This window comes from Aulonocara sp. 'chitande type north' Nkhata Bay, linkage group LG3 (assembly GCF_057382095.1).
Source record: "Aulonocara sp. 'chitande type north' Nkhata Bay isolate Kocher_YH1m ecotype deep benthic linkage group LG3, A_spYH_male_GT1.1, whole genome shotgun sequence".
Taxonomy (NCBI): Eukaryota; Metazoa; Chordata; class Actinopteri; order Cichliformes; family Cichlidae; genus Aulonocara; species Aulonocara sp. 'chitande type north' Nkhata Bay.
The window spans coordinates 50,117,256-50,138,572 of record NC_141346.1 but is presented as its reverse complement, the minus strand read 5'-3'; the positions used below and the strand labels follow the sequence as shown (position 1 = coordinate 50,138,572).

At 40.2% G+C, this 21,317-nt stretch overlaps 2 protein-coding genes and 1 long non-coding RNA gene across 6 annotated transcripts in view; 2 read left to right on the top strand and 1 right to left on the bottom strand.

Annotated features, from left to right (window-relative positions):
• Window positions 1-11,589: 11,589 nt before the first annotated feature.
• On the top strand, window positions 11,590-14,281 carry LOC147336041 (uncharacterized). The gene is made up of 4 exons (XM_086287598.1): window positions 11,590-11,716; window positions 12,713-12,861; window positions 13,576-13,740; window positions 13,818-14,281. The coding sequence occupies exons 2-4, from the start codon at window positions 12,805-12,807 to the stop codon at window positions 13,983-13,985; spliced, it is 390 nt and encodes a 129-aa protein (XP_086143724.1). The 5' UTR covers window positions 11,590-11,716; window positions 12,713-12,804; the 3' UTR covers window positions 13,986-14,281.
• A 1,456-nt stretch (window positions 14,282-15,737) lies between these two features.
• On the bottom strand, window positions 15,738-21,087 carry LOC147336040 (uncharacterized). Its single transcript, XR_015127497.1, has 3 exons — window positions 20,915-21,087; window positions 18,040-18,109; window positions 15,738-15,852 (listed from the first exon to the last, which is right to left on the bottom strand). It is a non-coding gene; the product is annotated as an uncharacterized LOC147336040 (long non-coding RNA).
• dnah2 (dynein, axonemal, heavy chain 2) overlaps window positions 20,976-21,317 on the top strand; it is a 63,673-nt gene continuing 63,331 nt past the window's right edge. For 3 of the 4 annotated variants that reach the window (XM_086284814.1, XM_086284815.1, XM_086284812.1), the window contains exon 1: window positions 20,976-21,187. The gene's annotated coding sequence lies outside the window, so the exon portion shown is untranslated. Of the gene's footprint in view, window positions 21,234-21,317 lie in introns of all 4 variants that reach the window. The other variant, XM_086284813.1, reaches the window with a different exon arrangement.

Here is a 21,317-nt window from a genome sequence, read left to right as displayed (position 1 = left end):
TGTTTAACACAAAAGGTTATTGTAGAAGTGTAGTGTGGGGGTGGAGAGTTGTCTAGAGCAGAGACTAATTTCCACTGCACCAATGCTGACGGATGGACTAAAGGAACCTTATTTTACCCCATAAATTTTTTATTCCTAGATCCTCCAAACTATTAGCTGCTCCCCCTTTGTTCCTCTCCTCTGCCTCTCTACCTTTCTTTCACCTTACTTAACCTCCCCTAAGCTCTCTACTGGGACCAAACCTTTAAAATAACCGTGGCTTTGTTCTAAGTCAGCTTTTTCTTAAATTTACTGGAATCAGGCTGGAGCTTCCAGCCTGAATGATTAAACCCTAAACAGTACTAATAAACTACGCTCCATGTACACCACATGTACTGTTGCAGTACTACTGGATAATTGCCTAATTACAGTAGCCTTTAAATTTATGGGGGCAGTTATGATACTGTTTGTGTCTAATGCATTATTTAGCCGACTTCATTTACCTTTGTAAGGAGAAATTTTGTATACTGAATATCCTAAATTCAGTGCTCTGTACTGAGACAGACAATGCCCTCATGTACCCTTGATTTAGTAACAGTGGGCTATCTTTGTCAATGTCTGACATGATTTATAACTTAACTCTATATAGGGAAAGGGAGCCTGAAAAAAAAGAGAGTTTAAGTTATAAATGGTCAAGATATAACCTTAAAACTGTGTAGTATTGATTGGATTCTTTGATCTTAGAAACAATGTCTAATCTGCCAACATAGTTACATGTGAAGCGGTGGGAGTATATAAGTATTACTTCTTCCCACTGCTCTTTGAGCACCAGTTGTACTAGAAGACAATACAGGGAGTGCAGAATTATTAGGCAAATGAGTATTTTGTCCACATCATCCTCTTCATGCATGTTGTCTTACTCCAAGCTGTATAGGCTCGAAAGCCTACTACCAATTAAGCATATTAGGTGATGTGCATCTCTGTAATGAGAAGGGGTGTGGTCTAATGACATCAACACCCTATATCAGGTGTGCATAATTATTAGGCAACGTCCTTTCCTTTGGCAAAATGGGTCAAAAGATGGACTTGACAGGCTCAGAAAAGTCAAAAATAGTGAGATATCTTGCAGAGGGATGCAGCAGTCTCAAAATTGCAAAGCTTCTGAAGCGTGATCATCGAACAATCAAGCGTTTCATTCAAAATAGTCAACAGGGTCGCAAGAAGCGTGTGGAAAAACCAAGGCGCCAAATAACTGCCCATGAACTGAGAAAAGTCAAGCGTGCAGCTGCCAAGATGCCACTTGCCACCAGTTTGGCCATATTTCAGAGCTGCAACATCACTGGAGTGCCCAAAAGCACAAGGTGTGCAATACTCAGAGACATGGCCAAGGTAAGAAAGGCTGAAAGACGAGCACCACTGAACAAGACACACAAGCTGAAACGTCAAGACTGGGCCAAGAAATATCTCAAGACTGATTTTTCTAAGGTTTTATGGACTGATGAAATGAGAGTGAGTCTTGATGGGCCAGATGGATGGGCCTGTGGCTGGATTGGTAAAGGGCAGAGAGCTCCAGTCCGACTCAGACGCCAGCAAGGTGGAGGTGGAGTACTGGTTTGGGCTGGTATCATCAAAGATGAGCTTGTGGGGCCTTTTCGGGTTGAGGATGGAGTCAAGCTCAACTCCCAGTCCTACTGGCAGTTTCTGGAAGACACCTTCTTCAAGCAGTGGTACAGGAAGAAGTCTGCATCCTTCAAGAAAAACATGATTTTCATGCAGGACAATGCTCCATCACACGCGTCCAAGTACTCCACAGCGTGGCTGGCAAGAAAGGGTATAAAAGAAGAAGAACTAATGACATGGCCACCTTGTTCACCTGATCTGAACCCCATTGAAAACCTGTGGTCCATCATCAAATGTGAGATTTACAAGGAGGGAAAACAGTACACCTCTCTGAACAGTGTCTGGGAGGCTGTGGTTGCTGCTGCACGCAATGTTGATGGTGAACAGATCAAAACACTGACAGAATCCATGGATGGCAGGCTTTTGAGTGTCCTTGCAAAGAAAGGTGGCTATATTGGCCGCTGTTTTGTTTTTGTTTTGTTTTTGAATATCAGAAATGTATATTTGTGAATGTGGAGATGTTATATTGGTTTCACTGGTAAAAATCAATAATTGAAATGGGTATATATTTGTTTTTTGTTAAGTTGCCTAATAATTATGCACAGCAATAGTCACCTGCACACACAGATATCCCCCTAGAATAGCTAAAACTAAAAACAAACTAAAAACTACTTCCAAAAACATTCAGCTTTGATATTAATGAGTTTTTTGGGTTCATTGAGAACATGGTTGTTGTTCAATAATAAAATTATTCCTCAAAAATACAACTTGCCTAATAATTCTGCACTCCCTGTATTTTCCTTTCTGTATATATGCTCTATCTTGTATATGTGTATGCATATGCTAAAATAAATGATCAATCAATCAAGCAAGGATACAGTCTGAGTTTAGAGCTATGGTAAGCTTAATAGTATATATGCTTTTGGAAAAGGTACATTCCTGTTTAAGACATTGATTTCCCCTAAAAATAAAGATTTTTCATGAAACGGCCTCAGTACAGGGAATGCAGACTAACGAACAGCCATAATACTAAAACCCCTGATGGGTATGTAGCATCTGCAATCTTGGAAAAAAAAAAGAAGAAGAAGAAGAAAACACACCAAAAATTGTTTTTCATTAACCTGCTACCTACAATCAAGGGCAGCCTCTGCACCATAAAAAGGGAAATCAGAGCTGAAGTGGCAAAAAGTGCAGTTCCTCTCACAGAAAGCATAAAACATGGATGCTGCTTTACAGACAGAAAAATGAAGCAAATAGGGAAGTGCCTAAAAAGCTGCATTCTATTTGAAGACGGCCAGATGATGATAGCTGTGGCTGCAAAAAATGACTTTGGTCCTATGGCACTTTCCTGCTGAGTTTATGGGCTGAGTCACTCACTTTGGTCATAGTGAATAAAAAATTAAGTCTCTTTTACAAATCTTGGTTATACCGAGTTTCAAATTGTAAGATTAATTGTGGTATAAAACTGCACGCTCAGTGGCTAATGAGTTGTTATTGAGCTTATGGTTTCACAGTCAGACCTACCCTTTCTTGTCAAATTTTTTTTTTCCTTTTCCTTTTTGAACAAAGCAAGCAACCAACCGAGATGGCAACAATGGAAAACTACATCTTGAGACTTCAGAACAGGACTTATAAGCTCCAGTCACAGTCTTCTAGGCTTTATCCGCTACTTTGGGTCATTAAACTGAAGCTCTTTATCATGTGTTTGCTGTTGGTGCCTTTTTTTTTTTTTTAGACATTTTTAATAAATGGTCTGCCCAATATTTAGGATTACTGCATGTTATAGATCATCCTTGAAGTTTGTGCTTCAGTTCTGAAAGGTGTTTTATTGGTCCTTAGCACAAATCAAACGTACTGTTTGCCACCAGGCAAGGCAGACAACTGCTTGAGGCCACAGGTCAATGAGGAACCCATGTGGTCTGGCAAACTGCAGGAGTGTTTTTTTAGTTACAGTAAGAGAGACCCTACCACCCTCAGGGGGCCCCACATGACTGGTCACTCCGGATGCCAGTTGCGTGCATGATTCAGTTTAAACAAACCCAATAACAACAAGCTACTCAGAGAAACTAAAGAGCAGTTATCATTCTGGGAATGAAAAGGAAAGAAGAAAACAAAGAAGAGGAGAAAAAGCAAGATAGTGGTCAGTGAGGCAGAAAATAGCAGTTAAATATCATTTTAAATAACTACATGCTGCTAGTCTGGCATTAACTGTGTGGGGTGAGACACTTAAATGTTTACTTTACATTAGCTAGCTAACATTAGTTAGCTTAGCTAGCAGAGCAGCCTTGAGTCTCCAGCTCTACTGACTGTGACAGGAGGGACAATCTGATATCCCTGTATTAGTGTTCTTCCTGCATCTCAATAATAATAATTATTATCTCAAATAATAATGTTGGGCCAGGATCAATATTGCAACTGACCAGTAGTTGTCTGAGCATTTATTCAGCATTAACCAAGAAGGTAGCTACCACGTTTAAAAACTAGCAAAAGAGTTTTAAGGTTTGTCTTTTCCCTTTTCCCCCCACATTGCAAAGCTATGACATCAGTTTCAATGTTGGTCTTGGACCAGTGTTATTAAGTAAAAACACTAACACAGAGACATCAGATACACTGTGACATGACTGAATCAAGTGTGCAGTCTTTGGCCCAATATATGTGTCACAGCATTGGACCTGTACTACTATGCAGCTTGCTAATCAAGCTTGCTAGTGTTAGCTGAAAATTAAGCATATGAAATAACGCCTGGCCTCAAAAAACCAACACGGTACCATCGAAAACGCTTAAAGCAGAGCCTAACTAATGGGTGTCCTCACAATGGCTACATCCATGTTTTATACTGTGTATTATGCAGACATGTAGTAGTCTATGCAGTGGCTTATTGTGATTCTTGTCCATTACTGAAGCTAGGTGTGTTTGTGTGCATCTTCAAGTACACGTGCAGTATTGTGTTTGAACTCAATAAGCTGCTCTTAAGCCTCCAGATGTGTGCCAACACAGATGACTCCAGCTTCTTCCTCAGCAGGAGGAAGACTTGTAAGAAAGAACACAACAAACACAGACATCTTGTCTTTGTTGTATTTGATTTGAGATAAGCCAACAGGACAAGTCTTTCATTTTCAAAGGCTTGGAACACACTTAAAGCCCCAAAAGGCAGCCCACTGAAAAGTGGAAGTTAATGTTTCCCTCAAAGACGGCCCATTCAGTTGCACAGTCTCTTTCACAGCCGTTCAAAGATAGCATTCCCATGACTACCTTTATATCTGGTGAATTTCTCAATATGACTGAGACAAGCTTTGTACTCTATGATCCATGTGTTGTTTGTTTGGTCTCGTCATTAAAAAAAAAAATCATGGAACTGCTAAAATTGTTAGAAGCTTGATGAAGGAGTTCAGGTGGACGACCAGCCTCGGCAAAGTCTGTCCAACTTTTGCATTTTCATCCACTTCCTTCGAGCAACAACAATGAAACCTTCACTTTTCTGTGTGCTGTTGGAGTTTTTCATTTTAGCTCCATGCGAATACTCTCCTCCACTCGTATCAATAAAGTTGAAGTGAAGACAGGTGTGAGGGCGGATGTTTTTTTGTGAAAGCCAGCGTGTGCAATTTCGGTGTTTTCATCACATTTTTCCTGCCATACGCAGAAAAGTTTCAAGGTTTCGCTGAAACATGACGCCGAGGGTTGAGAACAACTGTACACTTTCTGTATTTGATTAAGAAAAACAGTCCCCTTCAGTGTGTGCTCTTGTGATGATCAATACTTGTCTTATCCTTTTTCTTTTTCTGACAGCTGAGGATCTGTTCATGGCGGCTTCGCTAAAGAGAGCAAGAGAGTGTGTGGGTTTGTGGATATCTGTCACTCAGCTTCCGTTGCTTTATTCTATCAGAGCGAATTAGATTCGACAAAGCCGAGTTCAATATTAACGTGATCACAGGAGGATTTTTTTTCTTTTCCCTTCAGCCTGGATTAGAATCTGGTGTTTATCTAGTCTACTTTAGATAATGATGTGGGCCCATGATTTGAGACTTGTATTAACTTAGCAAGTTTGACTAAAGTTTCTCCTTTATAAACATACATTAAGACCCAACTTCCTCATCCTGTGCATTCACTCTCTCGTCACGTACTTTCTTGCTTGCACTTCTCTTCCTTTACATCTTGTTCGAAGACGCTCTTAACAGCTGATTTCGTAGCTCTAATAAGCTGTTGAAGGTGTTGACGGTGCGCTCCCAGTATCTGAACTGCATGTCCTTGTGCATCATCTTCTTCATCTTCTTCTCAGAGACTGCGCATACCAGCTAGCTCCTGTGTTCACTGAGATATTCAACATCTCTTTATCTCAGTCGGTGATCCCCACATGCTTCAAAGAGTCCATCATTGTTCCTGTCCCGAAGAAACCCCACCCTGCTTCTCTCAATGACTATCGCCCTGTAGCCCTCACCTCAGTAGTGATGAAGTGCTTTGAACGCCTGGTCAGAGACTTCATCATTTCTTCACTACCAGATACACTGGACCCACTACAGTTCGCTTACCGTCCAAATCGTTCCACAGACGATGCCATCTCTCATCTCCTCCACACATCACTCACTCACTTGGACACTAGAAGGGGGAATTATGTTAAAATGCTCTTCATAGACTACAGCTCTGCATTTAACACCATAATTCCCTCCACACTCACCACCAAGCTGGAGCATCTGGGACTCAGCTCATCTATGTGTCAGTGGATCTCCAACTTCCTAACTGGCAGACCACAGGCAGTAAGGATGGGCGGACATGTCTCAGCCTCCACCACTCTCAGCACTGGAGCCCCCCAGGGGTGTGTTCTGAGCCCCCTGCTGTACTCTTTGTACACATATGACTGTGTGGCCACTACCAGCTCCACCACCATCATCAAGTTTGCTGACGACACCGTCGTGGTGGGCCTGATCTCTGATAACAACGAGACGGCCTACCTGAAGGAGATTAGGAATCTGGAGAACTGGTGCCAGAGGAACAACCTCCTTCTAAACGTCAGTAAGACAAAGGAGCTGATAGTGGACTTCAGCACTAAGCAGGAGAGGAACTACCAGACCCCCGTCATCAACGAGTGCCCAGTGGAGAGAGTGGACAGCTTCAAATACCTCGGAGTTCACATCACGCAGGACCTGTCATGGTCCTGTCACATCAACACCGTGGTGAAAAAGGCCCGACAGCGTCTCTACCACCTCAGACGCTTGAGAGACTTCCAACTGCCCTCCAAGGTGCTCAGGAACTTTTACTCGTGCACCATAGAGAGCATCCTGGCGGGAAACATCTTAACCTGGTTCGGGAACAGCACCATGCAGGACAGACGAGCTCTACAGAGGGTTGTGCGGTCAGCTGAGCGCACCATCCGCTCCGAGCTCCCTGACCTGCACTCAATCTACAGCAGGCGGTGCTGGACCAAGGCCAGGAAGATCGTGAAGGACCTCAGCCATCCCAACAACAGACTGTTCTCTCTGTTGAGGTCAGGAAAGCGATTCCGCTCCCTGAAGACCAACACAGAGAGACTGAGGAGGAGCTTCTTCCCGCAGGCGATACGGTCTCTCAATCACACCACCACACAGTACTGACCCACACATACAGTTCTTACACACACACTGGACTTTCTGGACTTTGGTTTTGCACAACACTGGTCACTATATTCTTCATTTCCGGTTAATACTTGTACAGCTGCTGTTATTGTGTATATATTTATTTATATTTAGATTTCTTCATACATTCTTATATAGTTCTATATTGTGTATTGTGTATTTTGTTGTACAGTTATTTTATTTTCAACTTTAATTTATATATTTATCTTTATCTTATTCTTCCCAGTTAAATTTACCCTTCATTCTAATTTGTGTTGTACAGTTATTTCATTTTTAACCTTAATTTATATTCTATTCCTTCCTAGTTAAATTTACCCTTTTTAATTTTTCATATTTATTTCCTATCTTATTCATAGCCTTTTCCTTTTTTGTTTTCTTTAGGTCACGAGCAGTTGTCCAAGCATTTCACTACATATCGTACTGTGTATGACTGTGTACGTGACAAATAAAATTTGAATTTGAATTTGAATTTGAATTTGTTAACAACCTCAGTGTTTTCTTTGTGGAGCTGCCTGCTCTCCACCGCTCTACAAGCTGTGAGTGTCAGCTGTTATCTCATCAATCCCCGTTGCTTCTTCTGTCTTGTTCTACACCATCACTCTATCCATGTGGTTGTCTCTCTTTTTCTCTCTGCTTATGGTTCAGGCTGTCCACCCACGCTCTCCACCGTAGCTGTCTTTTTTAGTTTTTTTGGTTTGACTTTTCAGGCTAAAATGTGTACCAGACACTGACGCAGTGCTAAAGTACTCTGTAGAGGTTTAGTTATTTGTTTTGCGCGTCACTTGTCTAGTTCACTTGGATTGAGGTGCACTTGAAAACACAAAATACCATCAAAGGGTAACTGTCAGTTACACTTAGTTACATTGTGTTGGCTCATCCGTCCTCACTTTCGTTCTCTGTCTTTGTTGACTCTATTCTCCAGCGCTAGGACTGCTCTGATCTTTGTTGTGTCTCTTGGAGTGGACCCCATGGGCGCGCTGATGGAACTGGCTGAGGCCTTTTGACACGAGCAAGCACTTGAGTCTTTCCTCTGTGGGCCAGTGCCAGGCCTCAGTTGCCAGGAACATGATAGAAGAGGGCGTCAAGAACAGTACAGCACCATCATCTTTGCTCCATCTTCCTGCCTGCCTCTCTGTGATTTGTTTTGCTGCTTAATAGCATTTTTCTTCTTTCACAAGTGTTTTTTTTTTTCTTTTTGGCTCAAGTGTCATCTGTGAATATTTGATTGATTTGGTTTGTTCAGATGAATCTTTCACTCCCAGTATCGACCCACTGTTTCCCAGCTCTCTCGTGCTCATCAGCATGATTTGCAGCTATTTATTATACCAGTGGAGACTTGACTGTCACTTTCTGTGGTTTGTTGCTTATCAGACACGCCTTTCTGTAACTAGGGAAATGTCACTTTCATACATCAAGCAATTTGTTTGTTTGGGGAAGTCGATCTTTATTGTCTTTCCTTTGATTCATTTTCATCCCTCCATATTTACCCCCCCCCCCCCCCCCCCTTTTTGACTTAGATATATAACAGTTGGCCACCAGTAGTACATTTTAGTCTTTTTAGTCCAGTTTGATTTTCACCACATTGAATGCATGATGATCCATTGCCCTTAAAATGGCTGTGGCGTGTGCAAAAGAATATATGTGATATATGGAATATCGAGGACCAGACCTATTCTATCACCGAGCTAGTAAAGCTAGCACCTACAAAAGAAAACATTGCATAGCACAAAACCCACAAAAGAACCATCAGGACATCTGGTGGCCTTGTACTTCTGAGACATGCTATGACATTTGAGCATAAAAAACTCTAAAATTACACCAAGTTCCTCTCGCTGTGCACCTAAGGATCCGATCTAATGTATATAGCAAATACAACAAACTGTGGTTTTTGTAATATGTATAAAACAAACTGTATATATTGTGCTAAATGCTAGCCTCAACCATGCAGCAGCACTTTCATTCTATATACCTGCACTTTCTGCATTTTATATTATTCCTGTGCACTTCTAGTTAGATCCTGACTCAACTTCATTGGCTTTGTGCCGATATTTTGCACAGTGACATCTAAGGCAGAGTTTCGGCCACACCAACAGAATTTTCCTTCACCACCCACCATACTTACCTGACTTTTGTCACATTTAAAGCAGATAAGCAGGTTTTTCTTTTATGGGAAACTTGATGCTCGCACTTTGTACTGTAACTGCAGTGTCCTCGGTTCATTTCCTACTAGGCCCCATTGTTGTATGCTTTAGCTCTGTTTTTCCTTTAATAGGGAAAAAGGGCAAGTCTGGACAGACAACAGAGTGTTTATATTGCTCTTAATAGCTATTGCCATGGTGTACTTGCATGCTTGTACCATCTAATTAGTATTTATGTTGGTAGGAGTCGAAGGTTTGGTGGAAAGAGATGGTATTATTTAGTTAAAATGAAGAACCTCTTTTTTAAAAAACTCATTCATCTAGTATGTTTATTAAACCTTGTTTCATCACCCGGAGCGCTTCACTATCGATGCAGAGCAACACACAGTTTTGGTTTATTCTCCAGTTGGAGGTATTGCTTGTTAGAGGGTAAATGTATTGCGATGAGATTTATGTCTGATTTCAAATGTAGGCTATATATCATATCAGTGCTTGTATGAAACACCCTTAAAGGTTTTGATGTAGCCTAATAAAGATTCATTAGGGATCATTTTGGCAGAGGGTTTTTGTTTGATATCTATTGCTGTTGTTAATTTAATTCTTCCTTGAAGACGATGCAGAGATGAAAAGACAGAGCAGCGCATGCACTGTTCTGTTTATATCACTGTAATTTAACCACACATAAATAGAGCAAGATCAACAATTGGTTGACCTCCGTGTCTGTCATAGATTTCTGAGCTAGACAAGCTCAAACATGACACATAAACTTCACATTTTACTTCATCTCTACCACCCAGACCAGCAAATTTGAAATGCCCAGATAACTTTAGGTTATTTGCTCATGCTGTGTTGCATTTGTCAGAACCAAAAAAGACAGCCCATAACCATAACAAAATGTACACAGAAGCATGAATACTTAAACTCAGAATGGTCCTAACAAAAGTATCTCCAGAGCAAAAAGTTTCTACCTGCCCCCTTAAGCGTGTGTAAACCAAAATAAATGAATATGACCCTCATATCATACTTTAAAAACAGCATCTTTCCTTAGAATAAGTTTGCACAGACTGGTTTGAAAAACAGTTCATGATAAAAAACTTTGCAACATGAAGGAAACTATGAGTTATTGCCACACGCAAGATTAGATGGAATGCCATGTAAACAGTAGATAAGCTAATGCTGAAACCCAGCGAATGATACAGTGGAGTAGTGATTTTAGTTGTGATGGTGATGACTCAATGGAATTAATGCACGGCTGATGTTTCCTTGTCAGTAATCTGCTCTAAAGCACAAATAAAGGCTTAACTCAAGCAGAAAGGTCATTTCATACCCTGTCAGAGTAAAGGCCAATTACACTCAGAAAAATTATGGTTCTTAAATGGTTCTTCAGATGGCTTCATGGTTCTTTAAAGAACCATCATACGTCAAAGAACCTTTTTATTTTGTGGATGGTTCTTCAGCTATTACAAATGGTTCTTTAAAGAACAAAAGGTTCTTCATCCTTAGCAATCTAAGTTTGATGGTGTAAATGGCATAAATATTTATTCACTATAATGAGGCTGTGAATTATACTGTGTGTTTTCTTTGTGTGCATGTGTGTGCGAAGGGAGAGGGCGGGTTACCTGGCAATTACCCTTTAAGAGAAGATGGTAGGAAACTGAATATTCAAATAAAAGTTAGAAATATTTGCTTAAAAATATACTGGTGGCAGGGGTGGGGGCCAAAGCCTAAAGACCCTAACCCCCCCACACACACACACACACACACACACACACACACACACACCCCTAACCCCACAAACACATTATGAATATGGTGAGTTAACAAACAGTAGACACAATACACACATTCAAGTACTGTACTTTAGTTTTAAATTTTAATAAAGCATTACTATTTTCTACTCCAAGGCATTACTTTTGAGATTATTATATATTTTTGAAAATGCAGCATAATGATAATACTAGTTGTTGTAAACTTTACAAACCACCCAGCAGTATGTAAAGTCAAATTATAAGATACAAGTAAATAACAATTGCAGAACAGAATGTCAGTGTAATGAACACACTTCGTTTTGACAAAGCACAGCTTAGGTAAATGATCTGAGTAGTTGTTCATCACTGAGCAATTTGTTAATATGTGTTTCGAGCCAAATAAATGACAGGGAGAGAGAGTGACGTCAGAACACGTCATACTATAACCTCCCGGGAGCGAACGGAGGGGGTCAGTCGTTGGGATGCGCATGCGCAGACAGAGTGTGCGAGCGGCGGGCCTTGACCTTTCGGGGGAAAAAACTCACGGACGGTGACAGCGAAACGGATAACAGTCTTCAGTACCTGCTGGACTTTGAAGCTGTGGATTCTGGGACTGTTAGAAAAGGTAAAACATTTCCATTAAAACCTTATTACTGTTTTGTTTTTGTTACTCGTCATTGTAGCTTGCTGTTAATGTTGTGCTAACAGTAGCGATTAGCTAGATACGTTAGCCGTTGAGGTCAGCGCAATTTAGTATCCGGTATACAGAAACTGTTTTCCTAACAAAACCACTGTTATAATTATGTGAAGGTGCTCCCAGCTAATTTGAACCTTTGGCTTCTAAAATATGTGGTTCAATTGCGTGCTGCGTACATAACCTAATGTCAGCTAGACCGAAATTAAAATTTAATATATTGTTAAAGTCACTAAAATGGCGCCTGAAGCCTGTTGTGAGCTCTGTGTCTGCTCTAGAAACTCTGAAATTCTGTAGATCTGAGCCGTACATTAAATACTCACATGAACCTGTACTTTGAATTCTGTATGAGCTGTATAAAATACAGCTATGCATAAGAGTTTTGAATGAATAATTAGATTAGATAACTCTTTATTGTCTAATCGAATTATATAGAAATGAATAGAAAGTGGTTCTTTAGACTGATGCCATAGAAGAACCTGTTTTGGTGCCACAAAGAACCTTTCAAACAATGGTTTCAAACATGAGAAGGTGTGTCTTTGACTGTTCCTGCATAACTTAGTTTCGGACTAGTTGACAAGTTATGCTCCGGTCATTTGATGTTTCCAAGATAGATGTTCTTTTGTAATATAGTTAAATTTTTTTGTATATTTCATTTATCCACCATCATACATCATACATACAAGCTAAGAAGAGGTCGTTATACTAACAAGAGGTATCAACGCTGGGCCAAAGTTCAGCACATGGTTAAAGTTTGTAATCCAGCCAGGGTGTAAATATCACTCAGCAGCCAGAGCTGAAGCAGGTAGCATCAACACATAAATCTACTCTACCCGGCTTAAATCACAAGAGCACCTCTGACCAAAAAGCTGTAGATTTTTCTTGTTTGCACAAATTAATCCAGATTCACATTAACTGTGTTCACAGCTCCAACAAAATGAGGAAGAGGAGGGGCAGAAACACAATTAGATTGAATTACAATTGGATGGAAGTTGAGGACAAGGAGAAGGAAGCTTTGGATGAGGAGGAAGAGAAGCAGCAGGAGCATCTTTAGGGATCCCTATGATGTCATTGAGGTTTGTTTCATTAATATGGTCCTCTCACAAAGAACGATGACATGTTTTAGTTCACGTACTTCCTGTATTAAATAGTGATATGCAAAATGTTGTGAAAAACCATGGAGCAGGTACGTATAGTGCATCTGCAGGTAAATGAACATCAAATCTCTAAGACAGACTGAAATCTGTATATTTATCACCCTTATGATAAAAACCCATGTCAGCCATTGGTTTATGGACTTTGTATTTTGAAGCCTCAACATTTGCATTATTGCTGTTGCTATGTTGGGACCATATTAGGATGAGGGATCAGAATCTGGAGTCATGCACACTATTATTTCATTTGGTGTGTATCCATAAGATTCGTACAGCAGATCCAAGTTGTGCCTTGAAAACAGGAAAGTCGTCTGCATAGAGGAGAACTGTAATAGCAGGCTTGTACAAAGTGAGGCTTTGTGCTCACATTTGCTGCAAACACTCATTTTACCCTGTTTTGATGCAGATTTCACTTGAAATCAGGCAAGAACTGGACTTATTTTTTACAATGTGTTCTTGTGAATTGATTGTGTATAGCATTTGTTTGATTGATTTGACTTTCTGCAAGACAACAGTCGTCCACTGGCCAAAACAATTTTCCAAATACCTTCACGTGATCTAGCCTGGATTTAGAAAAGAATAGCAAGAAAAATCTGCACCTCCTGCTTCAGATGCAATTTGTGTTTGTGTGTTCAGAGGCAGCGGCGAGAGGGGAGACCTCGGGTCATCCAGCTGGAGAGCCTGACCAGGAGGAGTCGAACATTAACTCAGCTCTTCCAGGGCACCCTGCAGACTCGGCTGTTGGCATCGACGAGGGATGACGTGAACGCCAAACTGGAGTCCATCACAGGTCAACTGCAGGTATGCGAGTCAGACCTTCTGAGGAGGGTTTCACTTTTCTCTCTTCTTTATAATTGACTCTTTTCTCTCTCTTTCAGCTCCTTGTCTCAGAGTGGGAGGGATTTGAAGCACAAAGGGAGGAACTTGTCATTTGGTTGGCTGATATGGATGTCCGCCTGAGTGAGGTTGACCAGCTGACAGGAAACACCAGTGAAAAACTGAAACAACTGCAGGTGTGGGCTTGTTTTGATATGACATATATTTGATATGAAACATACGTCAGAGACATTGTCCTAAACTGGACTAACAAAGGACCATGAGTACAACATGAAAAGTACATTACATAGCGTAAGGCTGAAGTTCATTGATCATTTTAATCATAAACTTGTTGTTGAAATGTTTTTACTGAACATGCAAATATCTGCTGATGAAAATGTGTTGATGGTCTGTTATGAAGCTATTGCTATTTCTAGTGTGTTTTATCACTTTCTGATGTTTTATTAATTAAACAATACATGTATTATTTGTTGTGTTATCTGTAGATATAGTATTTATATATATATTTATTTATAGTATAGCCAATATATTTAATTATTACTGTTTAAAACACTAATATGTGACATGTATTAGTAGTGATGTTGTGCTGAGGGTTAAAATGCCTTTTTGTCTTTTGGTAACTACAAAATGACAATAAACCATTAATATATGTCTATGCTGTGCTCGTATTTATTTTACCCTACTCAAATTCAATTTATGATGCATTTTATTTTGAAAGATTTAAAATGGTTTTTTTAAGAACCACTCAAAAAAGGTTCTTTAAAATGGTTCTTTTAAAGAACCATTTGAAGGACCTTTTTAAAAATGGTTCTTTAAAGAACCATTTTTAAAAAGGTTCTTTGAAAAACCATTAAAGGTGCCCCAAAGAACCATTTCTTGATGGTTCTTTGGGGCACCTTTAAAGGTTCTTCAATGAACCACTGAAAGAAATGGTTCTTCAAAGAACCATTGTTTGAAAGGTTCTTTGTGGCACCAAAAAAGGTTCTTCTATGGCATCAGTCTAAAGAACCACTTTTGGTTCCAGTTGGCACCTTTATTTTTCTGAGTGTAGACTAATGGATAGTGACAATCTCACTCAGATACATGAGACTGAAGCCTTCTTATGGCCTTTGTTGAAATGTCTTTCTCACCACTTCTATATTTACCACTTTAGTCTACACTCTGCTGAAGAACTGTTTCGCTTGCCCTTGGCATGCTGTCTCGCATTTCGAAATCAGTCGCTTAGGATCCTCGTCTTGATGCCTCCCAGGTGAGTGAGAGTCTGCTCAGTCTGCACCTATGTGTGGAGAATCCCAGGGATCCACTGGACTATCTCATAGCAGAGGTCCCTAATAAGGTCTTGTCACAGATGACTGGAACGGACGTCTTCAATAACTTGAATCGAGAGCGGACTTAAAAGCAAGGATCACACAGCACTCACAGTAAAGGTCTGTAATCACAGTTTTGATCAATGAAGCAGGGGTCACACACAAGTAAACAGCAACAACAAAACAACAAAAGGAGCACGCAAAAGGCAGGGTCAAAGTCCCAGATCCAAAAATCAAACACAGACGCTTAGAGGGTACAGGCTGAAAACAGGATGCAGAAACAAAAGGGCAGAAGTAGAACCAAAATCAATTCAACAGATGAGTAATTTCAAAATAAAAGAGGAAGTGATTATTTACAATCAGTTTATTTACGATCCACGGGAGTCATGTGATGCTGTGATAAAGCAGCCCTACTTTAAGAGAGCCTGTGCCACACTGTTTATTCAATATGGGCAAAACGTTACCTGATGCTATGAAGTGTCTTCTCGAGGCAGTTAACAGAGCTCAAATGTGAAAACTAGAATTATGAACAGCACCTTTAACCTCAACCTACGCAATAATAAAGGTGCTACCATTTATTTCAAAGCACACTGCTTTGCTTCAGATAAATTAAAGTACGTGTTTGGGTTCAGACGTAAAACCCATTTGTTTTTTTGAGGAAGGACACAGCTGCACTTGGAGCTGACAGAGGCCATTTCGTCTCCTTGCAGAAGCTCCTCACGGCCGCAGAGTGCCAGCACCACCAAGTGGCTCCTCGGAGCATTTCATCCTGGAAAATATAGACACAGCGGCACCCTGATCAACAGTGACAGGAACACTTAGTCCTTGCTTTTTTTTTTGTCTTTTCTTTTTTTTCATTTAATCACTTACACAAATACACACAGGCACTCGTGTCCACTCGTTTCATGTCCAACATTTCTAACCAGCCACTCTCAGATGATTTAAGACTGGGTCCATTCTAGTGGCAGAGCAGATAAAATGCAATTTCTCATTTACAGAACTGCAGTCTGCAGTGTGTTTGCACTTGATCCAGCTGTCAAGATGTGATTAAAGCGTTGAGTGTACTGCGCAGTTTTATCTGTAACATGCTAAGAATACCCAACAAGAGCGCGAATGTGGCAAATGATTATTAGTTTGCAGCTCAACACAGTTCAGTTTTATTTAGAAAAGCACCAAATCACAACAACAATCACCTAAAGGAGATTTATATCGTAAGATAAAGACGCTATAGAGAAAACCCTGACAATAAAACAACCCACTTTGAGTAAGCACTGGGCAACAGTGGGAAGGAAAAACTCCCTTGTAACAGGAAGAAACCTCCAACCCAACAGGACTCAGGGAAAGGCAGCCAACTGGTGTGACTGCATGAAAAAATAAAAGTTTTAATTACTTAGGATGTATTTGTTTAATAATTTTAGTATTCTACACGTTTTTGCAATGTACATTTTATTAAAAGAAATGGAATAATAAAAAGAACTGAAGATCCTTCAGATGAAAAGATGTTTTTATGGGGGTTTTTAATAGGTGTGATTTACTTTTGAGTTGCTCAATTTGCAGTGGATTTGCTTTTGCTTGGGTCTCAGTGTGTTGATAAGGGTTGCTTGCTGTTTTTTTCCTGGCAAGTCTTCCTGTGGGTGTGTGAGTGTTGTCAAGGCAGACAACATCGGTAATCTATTTGCGAACGCGTCTCTGAAAACAGCTAACAGAGCGGCACAGACCATCAGTCCTGTTGCTTCTTTAACATTTTTTTTTTCATTATTCTTAAAAAAGCAAAAAATAAATCACTGTGCAATTTCAGAAGATCCAGATTAGACAGCGCGACAGCAAAATTTCCACTTTAAGTGGGGGTTATGATGACAGATTGCCAACTGAAACTGTGTTTGCGGGTCTTTTTTTTTCGTCTCCTGTGGAGCTGAAGAAAATGGCCAAAGGCTTAGCGGTGATGTCATGCAGTTTTCAAAAGTCCTTTCGCTGCATTTGTCAAACTTAGAGGTGATGTCATTCAGTTTGGAAGAGTCCTTTCACTGCATCTGTGAAACTCAGGAAGCACTACGGTGCCAGGCCCACACACACAAACATGCACAGTACACACATGCCAGCAACATCATCCTCTCAGCCTATATTTTTCAAGGCTACTGCTACTGCTTTTATGTCCTCATTCATTCTTTCCCAACATATAATTATCAATTTATGCCGCTTCTTCAGTTTCTCCCTGAAGTGTTTGTGTCAATAATATCGAAACAGCTGCTCTTTGGAGAATGAGCCTTGAATAAAACAAACAATTTTGGGTGGAAAAAGTCACGATGAAAGCTACATTTACAAGTAAATCTTTTGTTTTTTTACATTTTTAACATTAGCTACCTGATCAGTGTTTTATTACCAAATTCAGGCTGCTAATCAGTGTTTGTTATTCACATAAATAGAGTTATTCTTTAATACGATCTCCTCCTTGTATACTGTTCTGTGGGATTTTGATCTGCTGTGATTTCTTCTCCATTCAGCCAAACAAACAGCTGCCTGTCTTTGTACTGAATCACTGGTCTGTTATTAAAGGTGTATTTATCCATCACTCTGCGTGGCTGCACAGATAGAAACTCATTGTTCCCATCATTCTCACTCACACACACACAGAGTGATGGATCTCTGGCTTCATTATCACTGGACCTCTCTTTACAGTGGGGAGAGAGAGTGCAGGGTGCCGTCAGCCCGGGTCAAGGGGCTGGAAAAGATTCCCACTATAAAGGGAGAGAGAGAGAGAGAGTGTGTGTGTGTGTGTGTGTGTGTGTGTGTGTGTGTGTGTGTGTGTGTGTGTGTGTGTGTGTGTGTGTGTGTGTGTTGACCGAGCAGGGGTTGGTCAGGGGAGTATGCGTTTAAATTCATGGGTCAGATTTTTTCCTGGCTATGCAAGTACAAGAAAGCATACATTCAGATGTGTGTTTGTTTGAGTTGCACCTACCTGTGTATACTTTTGAGTCCCTGTTCAGCGGAGCGCACCTCAACCCTCTGCGGCTGAACAAAGCCAGTGTCTGTGAACAAATCGCAGAGTAATAAGCAAAGTAAACCTTCCAAGGCCTGCTCACTTTCCTAAAAAGGCCCTGAGCTCATTGTACTACATGCGCATCGCTCTGCATGTATGTGTGCTGTCTTCACTGAAATACTGAATTGTTATCAAGGTTGCTGCTACCCAGTTGAGCTTCTCTATTAAACTGACCAATTGTAAGCTAGAAAACTCTTTTTTTCCCGTTATCATTTTTAAATTTCTTCATATCTGTGCTGCTCTGCACTCACGTCTTTTCTCATTTTTCAAACTAATGCTGTATATTTTCTGGCCTTATCTGATGTAAACAGCCCATCATAGACTCCGTGTCCTATTTATCCTCCCATCCCTCACTTCTCCAGCCCTCCTTGTCCTGGCAGCCTGTCATTAGATCTGAGCTCACAGACTCATGGCTTTAATTGTGGCCTGCCTCTCTGCGTCTCTGGCAATTTTCTAGCTGGGTTCTACACAAGGGTGTAGTGTGTGTGCGTGTTTAGTGTTCATATGACACATCCACTGTAGGTTCGGTCTGTATGGCAGGCATAGGGGCTTTCATCTGCCTAATCCACACGTATGCATTTGTTTCCATCTGTCAGCGACTCCCTACAACCTCAGTGAAGGCTGGACATTTATCCAGGGTTGGGCTGGCAGACATAATTGACCAGGGAAACAGGATCAGCTCTGTTACTGGTCATTTTTTATATATATGAGGCACAGAGGGATGCTTTCATTTGTTAATGGCTCGGGTTTAATATTACCTAGACACACCAGGGTCTGAAATTGTAAATGCATTAAGAATTTGAAGTTTTTTGAGTGCCACATTTCTATTCTGAGCAAGCCCCGAGTGGAAGTTAAGCAATTATCTGATGGTTAATACTGCAGCTCTTACATGTGTAAAATTTAGTGCATGTTGTAGCAGAAACTAGAAATAGCCCAGTAGTTATATTAAAATGCTGGCAGGCTAACCTGTGATGTCTACTGTTAGATTCTAGCACATAGGTAGGTGCTTGGGGGATTCTGGCCATGCCAAAAGTTCTAAGTAAGTTGCAGTTTCACATAAAGGGTAAAGTCAAGGGCAAGGAGAGTATTTACAAGCCTGATTGATTTGAGAACAAAGGTATTCAGCACACAACCTGCTGTGGTGCCCCTGAAGGGTAGCAGTATGAGTCATTTGTCCCCTGTATTGGCCAAAGTAAGTACAAGTTTGTATAACTGAAGAGCGTGAGCACATGGTTATTTCCTGGAAGAGGCGGTATTTACCAATGCAGACATGACAAATTCACAAAACTATCTGCATAAAAGCTTAATTCATTCATTTCTGGTCTGCACTAATTACATCTCTCCGTGACTTCATAGGCTCATGTTCGGATAGAAATGTGACAAATACCCAGGTTAGCACACGTGCAAACGATTCAGTTAATCAAGTTGAAGTAATTAATTTTATACAAAGAGGTCTTTTTCCCAAACTGAAGGAGGCAGTGACTGAAGGAGAAACTAACCTATTCAAACAAATGAATTCTAATGACGCTTCAGAGACAAGATGTTTGGAGTTGTTCATTCGGGTGAGAGACGAAGAGAAAGCCCAGACTTCCCCACTGGAAAGGACTGAAAGGGAGGAAAATAAAAACAAGAGAAGGGACCCTGAAGAAAGTAAGCTGGGAGGATGAATAATCCTGTAATGAGAGGAGTCTGAGTTCAAGGTTGTATTCAGATTTAAGGATTGTCGCCCTCAAAGACCAAACACAGGCTTCCTTTGCCTCATATCAGACAAAGCTTATTGTGACTGTGCACATACAGTCCATTGTTCAGTGGTGAAAGGTGTATGGGGCACATTCGACAGTATGTAGAATTTAAATGAAGTCAGGCTTATTCCAAATTTGAACTATTGTTCTTTACTGTGGACTTCATTAAGGTCTAAGTAAGTTTCAAATCTAAGAGAAAAAAATAAGTGTTTAACAATATACAAATACTAAACATTCTGCAGCTAATATGCCTTACATAAAGTGACGTTATTGTTAGAAATCTTTTTCACTTTTAAATCGTATATAATCTTCTTAATCTCACTATCGCTACAACATCAGTACACCTTCACCCATGTAAATTTTGTCACTTTTTTACTCTCTTATATTACACTACACAAGTTTTTAGTATGAGCAGATCACTTGGACTTTGTTCCTAAAAACAGAAATATTCTGTTAATCCGTGGAAAAGGTTTGTTTATTCATTTACTGGCTCATTCATTCATACTGGTTCATACTGGTTTGTCAATAAATTATGCATTCCAGAAATTTAACAGAATACCTAAGGCGAAACAATAAATAAATAAAATCTCATCTTCGGTCATTGAGTAGTTTATCTTTTACTTACTTCATTTATTCTTAAGGAGAAAATACAGTCAAAGTCCAGTATGTACATCTTCCTTCTCTGAACTTTTATTTTACAAAATCATGTTGTTGGTCGGATTTGACGCCATATTTTCCACCAACGAGGTAGAAAAACACATATTAGTAATTAAACGATTCAAGGTTTTATTTCATTTAGGCACAGAATTAATATGATTACCAACACCTGTGTGCACGTTTACTATATATAAACAATAAAGCTCTTGAATCTTGAATATATGAAAGCGCCCATGTGCACTGGCAATACGCTTCTGATCATACAGGATGTAGAAAAAATTACAAATTTTACAATTACAAAATAAATCTTCCAACAACCCCAGAAAAACGCATTTGTAGTTGTATATACTGTGGAAGGAAAAAACAAAAACAGTATTGCCAACAATATCGCTCACGTGTCTGCCGCGCTCAGCCCCAGTCCACGTGGGTTCCCCTGGCAACCAAAGGTTTCCAAGGTGACGAGCACACACAGCTACATGGTTCACTGTAAAGGGACAGGAAGGACCAGATAGACGAACATTTGTGTAATTACCGATTTAAGTTCGGTCACAATGACCTCACGGAAATGTTTTGGTGTGTTTTTTTTACCGGGTTACAGCTGTCATGTCGGAGGGTTTAAATAGAAAGGTGAAGTAAATATTTTTGCTGCCGAAGACTTCTCTCCAAAGGTAACGACGTCGCTAAAACTTTACCAACTGCCTAAACTAGTATGTGGTAAGCTAGTCTGTAACACTCATGCTACAGTAACTTAATCATAATGGTTTACTAAACTATATACATGTGTGTGTGCGTGTGTGT

Excerpts from the sequence above, each read along its gene's own strand:
- LOC147336041 (XM_086287598.1), top strand. The coding sequence starts at position 12,805 with ATGAGGAGGAAGAGAAGCAGCAGGAGCATCTTTAGGGATCCCTATGAT. Across the intron at positions 12,862-13,575 it reads ATCCCTATGATGTCATTGAG|AGGCAGCGGCGAGAGGGGAG; the intron begins GTTTGTTTCATT and ends TTGTGTGTTCAG. Across the intron at positions 13,741-13,817 it reads CCATCACAGGTCAACTGCAG|CTCCTTGTCTCAGAGTGGGA; the intron begins GTATGCGAGTCA and ends TCTCTCTTTCAG.